The sequence below is a fragment of the Anomaloglossus baeobatrachus genome, chromosome 3 (genome assembly GCF_048569485.1).
Source record: "Anomaloglossus baeobatrachus isolate aAnoBae1 chromosome 3, aAnoBae1.hap1, whole genome shotgun sequence".
NCBI classification, from domain to species: domain Eukaryota; kingdom Metazoa; phylum Chordata; class Amphibia; order Anura; family Aromobatidae; genus Anomaloglossus; species Anomaloglossus baeobatrachus.
In genome coordinates this window covers 81,082,060-81,097,949 of record NC_134355.1, presented here as the reverse complement: position 1 = coordinate 81,097,949, position 15,890 = coordinate 81,082,060, and the positions used below count along the sequence as shown (strand labels likewise).

The 15,890-nt window shown below is 42.0% G+C and overlaps 1 protein-coding gene across 2 annotated transcripts in view; it reads right to left on the bottom strand.

Moving 5' to 3' along the window:
* Positions 1-9,581: 9,581 nt before the first annotated feature.
* The window catches only part of KIF16B (kinesin family member 16B), a 499,368-nt gene continuing 493,059 nt past the window's right edge, over positions 9,582-15,890 (bottom strand). For both annotated transcript variants that reach the window (XM_075339277.1, XM_075339278.1), the window contains one exon: positions 9,582-14,946. In XM_075339277.1, coding sequence (XP_075195392.1) covers positions 14,788-14,946 — 159 coding nt within the window. In that variant the 3' untranslated portion in view covers positions 9,582-14,787. The remainder of the gene's footprint in view (positions 14,947-15,890) is intronic.

Below are 15,890 nucleotides of genomic sequence, written 5' to 3'. Positions count from 1 at the left end.
TTGATCATCCAGATGGTCATTGGCAAACTTCAAATGGGCCTAGACATGTGTTGGCATGAGCAGGGGTAACTTGCGTGCTCTGCAGGATTTTAATCCATTACTGCGTAGTGATTTACTAATGGTAATCTCTCTGACTGTGGTCCCAGCTATCTTCAGGTCATTGGCCAAGTTATCCTGTGTAGTTCTGGGCCGATTTCTGACTTTTCTCAGAATCATCCTTACCCCACGAAGCAAGATCTTGCATGGAACCCCAGACAGAGTAAGATTGACAGTTATCTTGTGTTTCTTCCCATTTTTAATAATTGTGCCAACAGTTGTTGCCTTCTCACCAAGCTGCTTGCCTATTGTCCTGTAGCCCTTCCCAGCCTTGTACAGGTCTACACTTTTGTCCCTCGTGTCGTTAGGCAGCTCTTTGGTTTTGGCCATGGTGTAGAGGTTGGAGTGTGATTGAGTGTGAGGACAGGTGCCTTTTATACAGGAAACAAGTTCAAACTGGTACAATTAATACAGGTAATGAGTGCAGAGTAGGACGGCTTCTTAAAAAAAAAAAAAACAGGTCTGTGAAAGCCAATCAAAAAGGTCTATGGAGCCTCTGTTAGGAGTCTCGATACAGAAAATAGCCAGATATCCCTCCGGGAAGGACCTAGCCAAGGAGTGGCTCTTTTTAGGAGACCACCATAACCACCATATTAAGTGGCCCTTTTAGTCAATATCCAGCTCTTGACAAGTTTAAAGATATGACAAGGGAAATACCAAGGCCAGGTATCCATCCACAGACAGCTGTTTCGTCAAGAGCTGAATATTGACTAAAAGGGCCACTTAATATGGTGGTTATGGTGGTCTCCTAAAAAGAGCCACTCCTTGGCTAGGTCCTTCCTGGAGGGATATGTGGCTATTTTCTGTGTCGAGATTCCTAACAGAGACTCCATGGACCTTTGTGATTTGCATACTTCCAAGGGAAAAAAATGCACCTAGGATTTCACTGTGTTGAGCGCCCTCGCTGGCTGCCAGCAGTGTTTTCTGGCTGGTCTCCTCGAGATCAGTGATTGTTTTGTCTTGTAGGTCTGTGAGAGCCAGAATTCTTCCTGGTTGTTAGATAATCAAATACTTATTTCATGCAATAAAGTACAAATTAATTATAGAAAAATCATACAGTGTGATTTTCAGGATTTTTTGGGGGGGATCTGGTCAGTCACTGTTGAAGTGTGCCTACAATAAAAATTAGACCTCTCCATTCTTTGTAGGTGAGAAAACGTGAAAAATCGGCAGTGTATGAAATACTTATTTTCCGCTCTGTAAGACAGATTATAACATTTATCACATTTAATTGCACTAATTATTTATGCAAGTTTGCCGAAAGGACAGTGACCATTTAAAAAGAACCTGTCATGTGAAAAAATGCTGTGAACTTGCAAATATGGGGTTAATTTGCTTTGGTTAGTAGTTTTTGAACCTGCTCAGCACCCACACAGGGTGTAGGTAGGACATGAACAGTACTTGTCCCGGTAATTCTTGGCTTCCAATCATGGGGATTACAGCGGCGCGGCTTCAGTCACCATTCTGTGTATAGTGAGCTGCGGCTATAATTGCGCCCCATAGCTGACTGACAGCCGGCTTAGTAATAGAGTAGGCTGTCAGTCAGTGTTTGGGTGCAGTTATAGCTGCCACTCACCATGCACTGAACAGTGACTGAAGCCATGCCGGCGCATGATTGGAAGCCAAACAATGCTGGGAGGAATAAAGTTCATGTCCTCCTGGCAGGGGGCTCTCAGTACGGGTGCTGGGCAGGTTCAGAACGCTATTAACCTACAGATTAACCCCATATTTACAGGGCAAGCATTTTTCCACATGACAAGTTCCCTTTAGAGCTCTAAAGTCTTATTTAAAACTATTTAAAGAGAACCTGTCAGGTGCAAAATGCACCCAGAACCAAGGACAGTTCTGGGTGCATATTACTAATCCCTGCCTAGTAGGCCCTCTATCTAGTAGCATACATGCTAATGACCCTCTGCTGCGAGTGTAAGTCGAGGGTCATGTGACTGAAATCCGATCTTGCGATAGGATCACAACTGTGGAAAAGAGGGAGCACGTTCTTACTCTCCTCCATGGCCCGTTTCTGCGTACATCACACTGCACTTGGATGACATGCAAGTGCAGTGCGATGTTTCACACGCATCCATGGATTTGTATGGGTGCATGAGAGCCGAGACTCGCTGCCAAATGCAGCACACAAAGATTTTTCGGAGATGGACACTGGCCCATAGTTTTGCACTGGTGTGAGTGCAATCCGATGTTTTATCAGATTACACTCGTCTGTGCAAAACACAAGTGGAACGAGGCCTTAGAAAAAAGTATTTCTAAAGATTTTTTACGATATGCTAATGAAAGAAGGGACTAGTCGCAAGGGTGTTAGTTCCGGCGCTAATTCCGCCTTCTTAGAATGTTAGTACACCCACAGTGGCGTGCTAACATGCTATTCAATGCAGCACCACCCGAGGTGATGCGCATACCTGTGTCCGCTGTCACCGTTCTTCTGAAAGCCCGACACTCAGAGGTCTAGAGCGCATGATCGGAAGTGCTGGGACTTTGGATCAGCGGTGACAGCGGACACAGGTACGTGTGTCACCGCTGTGATGCTTCATTGAATAGCATGTTGGCACACCCCTGTGGACAAGCTAACATGCTAAGACGGCGGAATGAGCGCAGGAACTAACACCCTTGCAACTAGTCCCTGTGCTCATTAGCATAAGATAAAAGATCTTTAGAAATACTTTTCCTAAAGATGTCTATCTATGCTACTAGATACAGGGACAGTTAGGCAGGTATTAGCAATATTTATGCGGAACTGCTCCTAGTTCTGGGGTGCATATTACACCTGACAGGTTCCCTTTAATGATTCAGCTAAACCTTCTTCTTAATTGACCAAACTGTAACGTTGTCATTATTGTCTGCCACATTACAGATAGATTGGAGCTGCAGCCCGGGCATGGTCACTATACTGTACTTACAAACCTCATTACTAGTCTCCTTGCCTTTCACACTGCTAATAAAGTCATACATAACAGGACGATAATAGCTGGAAAGTTCCTTCTACACAGACAACTTGTCATTCCCTCTGTCTATTTATCTATATAACTACGTCTGTATCTAGCCAGTTATTCATCTGATATGTAGGGGACAGATATCTGATATTTATCTATCTTTGCATAGAGGAAGTAATTCAAGTCTCCTTTTACTCTGCCCTTCACTAAATTGAATAGTGTTTACAGCTTGAAAGTAGATTAAGATAATAATGTAAGCAGTATACAGCAATTACACACTGAAGTGCATATCCTAAAAGGTTTTTAAGTGAAGGTATTCCTATTAATAATATAAAGGCAATATCGATGGACATTGTGGTTGTGACATATTCTAAAGATGACAAATAATGTCGGGTGCATTAATGTCTGTTGTGCACATTAGGCTTTCTTGCTACCATTGTATTGAATTTTGCAGAGTGGTCCCACTGACTCCTAGAACTGCGTATTGGTACAGTACATAACAGAAAATTGCCTCATATCAGTAACTATTGTTTCCATTGTTGTAATTATCGGATATTACTGTTGTAACTGGGTTTTACGGTTCTTTTATGAGGAGCTATGGTGTTTGCTCGATATAATACTCTTCGCATGTTGTTGAGGTTTCAGCTCGGTTGCCTATTATGCAATCTCATATCATTTAGAGCACACAGAAAACAAGAAAACAGCAATTTCATGTTAGAGTGCTGTGGAAATTAATGGTGCTAAATGCGACGAGTAAAATAAACAATACAGCTACTGTAGATTTGGCCATCTCGTGGGAACCCAGTAAAAAAAAAGTAAAACTAGAATCTGTTGAATGTTAAGGATGGCTTGTAAATGCTATTGCTGAGTAGAGATGAGTGGTTCCATGGAGGCTCGGTTCGCTGGCAGCAAACAAGCCTTGCTCCACTGGCCTGAGCCTGACCCAAACCCAGGAGCAAGTAACTGATTGTCAGTTTGAGTCTCTGCCCACAGTCAGCCGGCCATAAGCAGATCACTTCCGGGGGAAGGAGGGTAGGTGTACTTTTTCAATGTTTTGGGTTGCACACTACATGTAATTGTGCTGGTTACCCGCAGTGTGCGCCGTTCAAACACTGCAAGCGGCTCGCACAAGGCTGAGCAGCAAGCGTGCCTAAGCACAGCGAGTGAAGTTCGCACATAGAGAACTCGAACTCCGAACCCTGATTTTTTAAGTTGCTGTTCGGTTCGAAAATCGAACCTCAGGTTCAGTCATCTCTATTGCTGAGCACTAAAATACAAGACAGAGCGGCCTATACACAGGAGAGGTTACTCATCTCCTGCCCGATACGCATGTCATGTGTCATATGTGCCAATAGTAAGGATGCGCTTAGTGTCTGAAAGGCCAGGTTCACATCATGCTTCGGCTACATAATCAAGACTAATTTGAGGGTTTAATTGAAAAACAAAACAAAAAAACCTCCGCACATCTTTCATATTAATATCCAGGTGGATACACTGACGCACTGGGACTAATGAATACATGAATTCCCCTATTGCAATACATAGAAAATAAAAACAAGGTCCCTAGTTAATATTTTTTTATTCAAAAAGTAAAAAAACATTTTACCATGACCGGGTGCATCTTTAATATGGATGAGCCCTAATGCTAGTGACCTCTCGATGTGCCCAGACAGGACTCAAATGAAATGAGGAAGAGATGGGATCAAGGCTTCTCTCAACTAAAACCTTTCAGGGAAAGCTATGCGATTAGAGTGCACAACTCACACATAGCATAAGTATTTATAAGTCTTTGTATATTGGTCACAGCGTATTTGGGAACCTGCATATTTAATACTACAGATGCTGCAGTACAGTGAGGGGTATGGTGATAGATGGGAGTTATATTCCTCCTAGCAAGTGCCTTTTGGGCTGGTGAGCAGCAGGGAAGAGTTCAAACCAGTTGCCTGGACCTTCTCTGCTATTCCATGTTTTGGGAGTAATGCCCGAGTTGCACAGCTGCAGGTTTAGCACTGCATAAATAGGCAGCCAGAACTTCTTGCTGGTGTCGGTAGTTGGGCTGGAAATCTGAAGCAGGTTTTGGGAGGGATAACATCACCTTCATGTCCAGGACCTAAGCTATGCAGTTTGGCAAGATGGACTTTTGCTTTGCATTCCTGTCTGAAATAAGACTTTGTTTTTCTGTTTGTTACCAGTGTGAATAAAATACTGAGTTTTGAACCGAGAACCTGTGTATGTATCTATGACCGCAAATAAACTGAGTGAAGTCATCGCTCAGCGCTGCGATTCAGTCATTCTTTGCCTGAAGCCCACAGTGTGCAGACATGTTCTGTCTGTGCCTTCAATATGTAGCAGATCTTGAATCGTCATGGGACCTCGTGTGTATAACATCGGAACTGGGTATTTTGGGGGTTTATAAAGAGGAGAAAGAAGTTGTGTTGTATTTTATTTCAAATGAAAGGATTTTTTCTGTGTTTTGTGTTTTATTTCTTTTCATTTACAGATTAGTAATGGGGGGTCTCACATGCCTCCCATTGCTAATCTAGGGCTAAGTGGCAGTTGTGAGCTGTCATTAACCTCTTATTACTCAGATTGCCATGGCATCAGGGCAATCTGGATGAGCTGGGTAAAAATCCGGGATAGTCACATCTAATGGATGCGACAATCTTGGGCTGCTGCAGGCTGCTACAGTATATTTAGGTTAGGCTATCCCAATAAGCCTGGATCTCCCACAGCCTTAGAATACTAGCTCCCAGCTGTCAGCTTTATTATGGCTGGATATCAAAATTGCGGGGGAGACTGTACGCCATTTTTTTCAATTTATTTAAATAATTAAAACAGAAGCTGAATAGGGTCGCTCTTATTTTGATACACAGGCAGCCAAAATAAACACAAGGCTGGGGGCTGCAGCCTGTAGCCATACGCTTTATCTGTGCTGGGTATCATAATATGTGGGGACCCTACGCCAATATATTTATTTTTACACCAATATAGACACCCACACAGCCCATGATTGAAAGCACAACCACAGACTGCTGATGGGCAAGGAAAGCAGTGTATATGTATGAAGGATAATGAGTAGTATAATGAGTAGTGTTACAGCTGCGCAGGAGACTGGTAAGTATAATGTGCTTCCTTTATTTTTTTTTTCTTTTCATTACCCAAGTTCACCGAGTACTCCATGCCTGGGGTCGATGCATGGTACTTTTGAATCCGTGCAGATCTGGACTTTTACAGTCTGGGTCCGCCCATCACTTGTCATCAATATTAATGTCCAGGACAATCGCTTTAACACTACGATACACTCATGTTCACACAGGTTTAGCCCATAAAATTTGAATGGGAGTTTAATGGGAGTGCTTCTTCAACTAATCCTGGCTGCTATTTATTCCACAGTTCTTGTGAATATAGACCGGTCAAAAGGTTATGGTGGCACTTTATAAGTATGGTTGCAATATAATAATGGTGATTGTGCAGTACTGCACTCACCTTCGTTCAAAGCTGGAATGCTGCACTTTATCCCTCCTATTTGGTCCTACGATTAGTTACGTGTAAACAAAGTGCTGGCATGCAAGGATGTTACTGTGCGCTGTCTGCCTCATGAAGAAACACTTGCAAGAAGCTTACTTACATAAAAGCAATTCCTTTATTGGTACAGTAGTTGAACAGTTGAAAAGGATTGCTTTTAGGTTAACTTTTTGTAAGTGATTCCAGTTAAAAAAAAATAAAAAAAAAATATATCAATGTCTCAACATGTCATATGGCCTTGAGCATCAATTATAGCTTGATAATCACGCTTCATGCTGTTCACATGTGGAATTATTGTCTGTTGGCTCATGGCATCTCAATCTTTTTGAAGGGCGGCCCTCGGGTCATTGAGGTTCTGGGGTACAGAGTTATGAGCCCTTATATGGCGACTCAGCTGACCTCATAGGTTTGCTATGGGATCCAGGCAGTGCTTTTCTTGCGGCGGTACGGCGTACCGCAAAATCTTAAGAGCGCTGATGGCCAGCACCTCTGGCTCTGTCCACGTGGCTAATTTGTAAACTATACAAATTAGCCATGTGTGGAGCGGAGGCACAAGCAGAGCAGCAACTGGAGCTGCAGGACCTGCCTGACCTCAGATGGGGTGGTGCCTCCCCGGACCTACAGAGACTGTGATTGGCTGATGAACGCCGCTCAGCCAATCACAGTCACTGTAATGTTTCAGCCATTGGAAATGGCTGAAACATTGAAATCCAGCCATGATCAGTGCAGCTATAGCACTGATCATTGGCTGGAGCTGTGTGACCTCTGTTTCACCCGCCCCCCGCTCTGATTGGAGAGACCGGCCTTGTGACCGATCTTTCCAATCACTGTGGATCTGGGGCCAGTGACCGATCTTTCCAATCACTGTGGATCTGGGGCCAGTGACCGCTTCCCTCAGCTTCACTCTAGCGCCTGTGGAAGCTGAGGAGAGCAATCCCATCAGCCGCTGCCCCCTTCATCTGCCACCGCTCTCCCGATCAGCCGCTGCCCCCTCCATCTGCCTACCCCCCACTATCTGCTCCTGCCCCCTCCATCTGCCACCACTCTCCCTATCAGCCGCTGCCCCCTCCATCTGCCGCTGCTCTCCCCATCAGCCTCTGCCCCCTCCCTCCATCAGCCGCTGCCCCCTTTATCTGCCACCACTCTCCCTATCAGCCGCTGCCCCCTCCATCTGCCGCTGCTCTCCCCATCAGCCGCTGCCCCCTCCATCTGCCGCTGCTCTCCCCATCAACCGCTGCCCCCTCCATCTGCCACCGCTCTCCCCATCAGCCTCTGCCCCCTCCATCTGCTTCCTCCCTCCATCAGCCGCTGCCCCCTTTATCTGCCACCACTCTCCCTATCAGCCGCTGCCCCCTCCATCTGCCGCTGCTCTCCCCATCAGCCGCTGCCCCCTCCATCTGCCACCGCTCTCCCCATCAGCCGCTGCCCTCTCGATCTGCCACCGCTCTCCCCATCAACCGCTGCCCCCTCCATCTGCCACCGCTCTCCCCATCAGCCGCTGCCCTCTCGATCTGCCACCGCTCTCCCCATCAGCCGCTGCCCCCTCCAACTGCCACCGCTCTCCCCATTAGCCGCTCTGCTCCCCTCCTTGATTGAAATTAGGGTACAGACTACAAAACTGAATAATGAGAAACAGGGCCGCACCGTCCATTGGACAAGTTGTGCAGTTTGCTCAGGCGGCACTATATTCAGGGGGGCGGCAATGCGGCCGGAGCTGTATGGGGACTGCCATTTTCTGCCGCCCAGTGCCTCAACAGGTAAACCGTGCACAAGATCTCCCGGCCGCCTGACAGCACCCCCTCCCTGCTCCTCAATCTCAGCCGAGGGCTGACAGATTCTCCCCCCCCCCCCCCCACTCCTCACCTCAGAGATGCGTACCGGTAAATATTTTTTTACAAAAAAAAGCACTAGATCCAGGTATGAAGGAAGTGCAGGTCGCTCCATTTCCGGTACCACAGTCTCCAGCAGCTATTCCCTAATGATGCAACCTTGATGAGCTTGAGGATAATCATTCATGGACACGAAATTAGGTCTATGTTGTTCATGCAGAGGCACAATGACTGGATTAATGATCTTATTCAAGATGTAGGGGCTTGTCACTGTACCATTCACACAGTGTAGGACAGTTTTGCATTGACAAGTCACATCTGTCCACACTTTACCACCACTACCATTAAAGGCTCTTTTGGTGACAACAGTGACTTGTGCATAGCGCTCTCCATGATGTCTTTAACATCAATGGTGTCCACTATTTCTGCTCAGCGTGAATTGCCTTTCATTAGTAAACAGCGGTGAGACCCACTAGGTCTGTGCCTAGTAATGTGATCAGGTACCCTTGTAGGTTGTCTAACTCGCAGACTACACTGATGTAAACCATTCTGAATGATCTGAAGTGACACATTGGTGCCTCAAACCTCCCTTGAACGTGTCTGGAGTTGTGTGACATTCATCATCCAGTCCGAAGGGCATTGTTCACAATGAAGCACTCACCAGTTTGGGATGTAGCCAAAGAATGTCCACTTCTATGCCTTCTGTGACACTTCCAGTCTCACTGTATCTCTGTTGTAATCTACTGATGACACTCTGTGATACTCTAAGCTCAGTGGCCACTTCCGTCTGACATGCCAAAAAAATGTAATGGTCAATAAAGCTACTTATATTTAAAGATGTATTCCCCTAACCAGATGCTGTCAGCTATCTAGTGGATGATAGCATTGGTTTTATAGCTTTTGGCTTTCTCAGATGGCTCTATAGAGATTGAATGGAGCTGTGGTTACGAATGTGCACTGCCTTTGTATTCAGATGGGAATTTCACAAGTCAGTTCCACAATTGATATTATCCCCTATTCTGTGGATACTCTAATGTAAAACATTTAATTTTGAATAGGCAAATATAATTGTGTAACAAGAAAAGAAATGTAAAAACAAAAACCAACATTTAAAACCTGAAAAAAATAACAGTCCAATATTTCATTCTCATGCCAATGTGAAAAAATAAAGTGACAAAGATTTGATTCTGCAGATTTAATGTAATCAAATATATAAACATTAGATTTATGTGCATAGTTGATAGTATTACATAAAAAGTACAAATATAAAGAAGACCATCCTTACTAAGAAGTACCATCATCTACAGACAGTGGACGTCCATACGATCAACTTCACAGATGTGTTAAGGTATAAAACATTCTTGTTTATCGGAAAGGTGATGCCCATCGAATCTTCGAGCCAAGAAAATTACGGCTGAATTCTAATTGGTTGTAGTGGTTATCTATAAAAGTGATTTACACAAGATGTCTTGACTGCATGTAGATGGGGGAATACACCTTATCCGGACATGGTCTACAAATAGATAGTCACAGTTCTGTGGCATTCTAGGTACAATGCAAAATAATGCAGAAACCCCCCCCCAAAAAAAATGTTATATATTCAGTGAAAAAAGATTGTCAATATGTATTTTAAAATTATTCATAGAAACATTTATACATTTTTTGCATATATAATGGAGGAAATATACTATTTACAGTAGATCAGTACAAACCTTTATCTTTACAAATGCTCTCGCCGGCTTCCAATGGTAACATGCCATAAATACTACACATCTAAAAAAGTAATTGCACTGCAATTAAAGTGTATTTAAGTATTATAAACTAGAAACATACAAATCTTCATGTACATGTCATCAGTGCATAATTCATAAATTGTTAACATTTGAGGTAACATCAGAAGCAAAACCAATGTCCTTCTATAGTCTAGGAAAAGGATGAAATCTATGAATCCTCTATATGTGCGTATAAGAATCTAAAAAGGAGAACAAAAAGGGTCGGTTTCACATTCATGTGCTTTAGAGTTTACACGGTTGTGATAGTAGTGTAATTACAGGGAAAACATGCCATGTGCATAGAATAATATCTACCATTTAAGATCATTTTCAAAGCGTAACCAAACTTTTGCAAACATTTTCTTTGTTGGCCCTTAAATTTCCTGCAGATTGGTTGGTGTTCAGGTCCTAAAAGCTGAGAAGTGCACAGCTCACGAGTCAGGAGCCATGAGTGGACAAAACAGTAGTGCAAACTGTGCGGCGGAACAAGGGCTCAAAAATATGGGGTCCCATTGCCCCCTCCAAAGCAGCTCTAGTCACAGACACAAAGCTCAGTACGATGGGCCCATATGCCATTCCAGCACTTGAGCCCTCTTCGGTCTTTATCGGTCTCGACAGGAGTGCACAGCAGAGTGGAGAATGGATGGATCAAAAAAAAAGTCCACAAAAGTCTGTAGATTTCTATTGAATACATTTGCGCACACACTTGGGGAGGAGTCGTGCTTTCTTGCCCCCTGACATTGAAATTTCTCTTCTTTTTAGTGATTGGTGGAGGCCCCAAGACCCAGACTGCCATCAATCTATAGGTGATTAAAGCACCCCCCTCACCCCCAAAAAATAAAAAACATTTTTGTAAAAGTTAAGTGACCCTAGTTGTCTAGGTGTCCAGGTCCTGAAACCCTAACTACCGTGCAGGAACTAAAAAGCCAAGAAATATATATATATAAACGTTTTTGCAAAAATTTAGTTACTTTAAGAGATTTTTTCTTTTAATGTTTGGTTTAACGGAGTCATGCTACCCTACGATAGCTTTAACTAAATATACAAGTCTGTTTCTTAGGCAACTTCTTAAATTTAAGCTCTAAAACTGTTATGTTTGCAATTTAAAGGAATTGTCTAGCTTGCAAAATTGTTTTAATGTGCGTAAAGTGAAAAAAATAAATCAAAACAAAGCCAATAACTTACTAAAATTAAAAATGATAGATAATACAGTTCTCCGAATAACATTGAAATCCACTTCCATTTTAGGTTTCAACACAAGAGAGCACTTAATCCTTGATTCAGGAGAAGATGGATCTGGCTTAGTTAATGAAATGAGAGAAAAACAGTCTGCCTCGCCAAATCTCTCACATTAAAAAGGGGAGGATGCGCTCTCCTGTGTTAAAACAAAGGGGTAAGTGGAACCACCACTGATACCTCGAGGTTTGGGCAGCTTCCCTAAAGTGCAAGTTTCTTTTTTTCACTCTACACACATTAAAATATATATTTTAAGATGGACAGCCCTTCTAAGGTCTATTTTTCCCGTTCAAGTGACAATTACAATGATCAAAAAAAGTTAGTGCAACAAGACTTGTTGGCTTTTCATTTTCTCTAAGGAAAAGAAATACAAAAACAAGTTCTCTGACTTTTCTCTTACATTCACTTGTCACCTGATGACAAACCATTTCAGAGAGACCTTTCTTGAAAAGCAGTGTGAACTTGATAGGTGATGATTAATGGACTATTTTGAAGCTCATACTCTTTATTCGGGATGGAAGCCATTAAAAGAGTGCCATGTAACCACTTGCTGAAAACTCTTATTGCATATCTATTAAAACGGACCATGTTGAGACTCGACCTACATAGGTAACATTAGCACTCACATTTTTGACAGTGTAGCAGCTTACATTTAACTATTCCCCATGAAAATTTACCGAATGTTTTAGCTCCAGTCAAAAAAAATTCAAAAAATATTGTCCAAGTAAGTCAAACCTACTAATTGCTGACAATAGTGAGCCTCTATGGACATAATTTTATATGGAGGTTTCGGAAAATTTCCAATTTGTTTATGAATATGGGAAGCTCTTAGATTGAACTATTTCTTGGCTAAATTGAAAAGACTAAGTAACAAGTAGTGATGAGCGTGCACTACCATACATGGGTGATAAGTACTCGTAATGAGCAGTCAGACACTCGGACAAGCTCAATTTGTGCACAGAGGATAATAGAAATCAATGGGGAACGCAATCATTTTTTCAAAAAAATCCTCTGGAAAAATGGTCACGTTCCCCAATGACTTCCATAATACTCGGTAAATGAGCCCAGCCTGTCCGAGCATAAAACTGCTAGTTCCGAGTACTCGAGCATGGTAGTGCTCACTCATCACTAATAACCAATATGACCACCATTTTAGTGACCTAATGACTAGGCCCTGTTCACACTGCGTTTATCGAATGCATCTTTCACTCTGCCAGATTCCGATGAAAGCAAGATGGAGCCGTACAGTGCATTCATACAAGTGGTAGTACAATGTAATGTTTTTCTGGGCTGTCCTTTTCACGTGGGCACAAACATGTAGAATACCTCTGCCATTTGATATCTGTAGTGTAAAGATACACCAGTGATAGGATACTGATTAATTTTAAACTAGATATGATATATAAAAATCACCTAATGCCTTAGTGTCTTCACAATATCTGGTCGTGCTTGGATGCCTTTAGCCATTACATAGCTTCCTCTACATATTATACACTTGCTTTCATTAATTCTGTGCAGTTAAAACAATCTTTAGTGTTTTGTTAATTAGAGATTTGATGAGGATTTTATGATGCTGTAGATCATTATATAAACAGATCTATATATACATCAAAGACATAAATACTTGGATAAGCACAGTGCATTGCTGAAACAGCCCATGCCCTCCAAAAATGGTCTGTAATGTAAGGCTAGCAAATTGAATGTATATATTTATTTAGCAGTATTTTAATATCATATCAATTTTTTACATATTTCCCAAGAGTGGCCTTACAGTCAAATCTTTGTTAAGCTGGCCACAGACCAACTAGAATTTTGCCAATGTACGTTATCAGGAAGACATCTCCCTCTCGTCAAAATAAAAGGCCGTTAAGACTTGTTATATTAGAGTGTACCGAAATAATTCAGCTTTCTATACCAACTTTACATAGCTATGTACACAGCTCCGCCAGAACCCAAAGCAACGTGGTCAAGCAGCTAAAACCATAGGCCTTCAGACTACATCACTCATTCATGGTGGAGATGTAGAACTGTCAATGTGTATATTGCCTATTAACAGTATCCAATATTTTTACATCTACAGTATTATTAATCTTATATAATAACAACTATGACCTTTTGAGAAACGCTAAACTGTTATTTTAAGCTATACAAAGCTCTAAACTATCCGGAGAACGGGACTCTAAAATTGCAATATTGGAATAGAGTGTGGCTAAATTTGTTCCATTCATGGTTTATGGGACTTCATTTGGCTATTCTTGGAAATCCTATAGAGAATGAATGAAGTAGTGGCATGTATGAAGACCACTGTTCTACTCCAACGATCATTACAGAGTGCCACTGTCAGGATTGGTGCGGGTCTCAACTATCTGTTGTAAAGGTGTTAACTGTAAATGTTGGGAATATTTCTTTAGGTTGAAAGACAACTGTTGTAAGCCAGATCTTTCCACTGTACATTAACCTCTTCTTGGGAAGGAGGGGGGGGGGAGGTTCTAAGATTTTGAAACCTTATGTAGTCTATTAGTAATACAAGCATCTTAGTACGCGGAGTTCTAAATACTTTTCCTTTCCCCTTCCACTGCTGCTCATCATCAATCTCCATTCCTCTGGCATTCATAAGGTGCAACGACTTCTGTAGGGATCAATGGAACTTACATGAAAGGGGAAGAGAAATGTATGGTTTTACTATTTGAGGCACCTGCCAAGCTTCTAAATCGTAAAAGAAACCCTTTTTACACTTTATTTTCCCGAATATCCATTTTGAAGCCAATGGAGGCAATGTGAGCTGAAAGCTTCTCTTGGACAACTATTAAGATGAAAAATTCAGAATTTAACATTAGACATCACATCTATTCAAGGAATGTATTATTTGGGAAGTCGTTATAGACTAGATGGGTTGATGTGCCAAGGGATCTTTTGGGTATAAAAGGGAAGATATCCATTTTATTGACTTATCATATAGAAGCTCTTAACACTTATAAAAAATTTTTTTATGATTGTTTTTGTGCATTTAGTTATGGAATACCATCTAATCTTGAGAAGGAGTGTCCTCCTAAAAAGAAAAGAAATCTGCTTCCATCATAAACTTATTTCAGAACATAAAACAGCGTTAAACATCATATCTGTCGAGAAACTATCTTCCAAAGCAGGAGGCAGACGAGCTGTCGAGTTCCTTTGGACCAGCCCAATGTCATTCCGAGCTACAGACATCCGCACTGATATCAGTCAAGGTGTTAAGATACATTGTGCTATAAAGTGTCAACTTGAGGTGAAACATTAAAGAAATGACATGGAAGTGCAGCATGTTTATCGTAGAGTCACAATGTCATTGTTGCTTTTCGCTTTTCTTTAGATACAATATATAGAAAGGCACACTTGTTTCCATGCTTAGCCAGTACCATGGCTGCTGTAGTCAAAAACTCCTTTCTTGAAGAAAGGTGAGAATTCGCAAATTGTATGTTTGGAGAGGGTCAGGCTGACCTTATCGATATGCAGAGGCGATGTCGGAGACTTCAGCATCACAGAGAAAAAGTTTCGGAGGTATTTCTGAGAAGGGACAAAAAACAGCCATTATGTTAAAAATGAAAAGGAAATTAAAATCTGAATTACTCTTATTTGTGAAAGTATGAAATTTGGAAATGCCTGAGCTAACAGTTGTTTTGTGCACAAAAGGTGTCTCAAGACATATGGCAAACACTGGCCTTCAAACTTTCTTTTACAAGGCATCTTGGCATTGAATTATTTTTGGCTGATAGATGTTCTCTTGGGACCATTGGGAATGTATTTATTGAAATTTTAATAGATTTTTAAGGGTCAAGAACATGTTTTAGATGAATATCTCATAATGATGGAACAGTAAAATCAGCACATTCTAGCTGGCACTCATTTATTAATTTATCCTGAATGTTTCTTAAAGTTAAATCATAGGCAGTGAAATTCTCGCCCAGTCTCCAAAATGAACATGGCACGAGAATAAGAATTGGCAAACAGACGTCTGCTGAATTTACACCCCATGTATCCTAATCATACATTTTCAGTTCAATAGTTACCAAATTGGATTGACAATATAGACGATTCATGATTTACATAGTCAAGAGGTTATCGGGGAATACTTACCGGCAAATTCCAAACCGGGGCATTGGATATGCCGCTCTTTGTTATTGGCATTTCACTAATGATTAGGCAAGGATACACGTTCCAGCTATAAACCATCATTGCCCTTAAGGGGAACCTGTCACCGTTTTTTCAGCATATAAAGTTGTGGCCACCACAAGTTGGCTCTCATATACAGCATTCTAGCATGCTGTAAGTAAGAGCCCAGGCCGCTGTGTAGAACATAAAAAACACTTTATAATACTCACTTAATGGTTGTGCTGCAGTGGAGTTGGGCCATATGTGTGTCTCCATTGTCCGGTGCTGGCGCCTCCTGTTTTGGCCATCTTCGTCCTCCTTCTGAAGCCCGTGTGCATGACGCATCCTACATCATACAC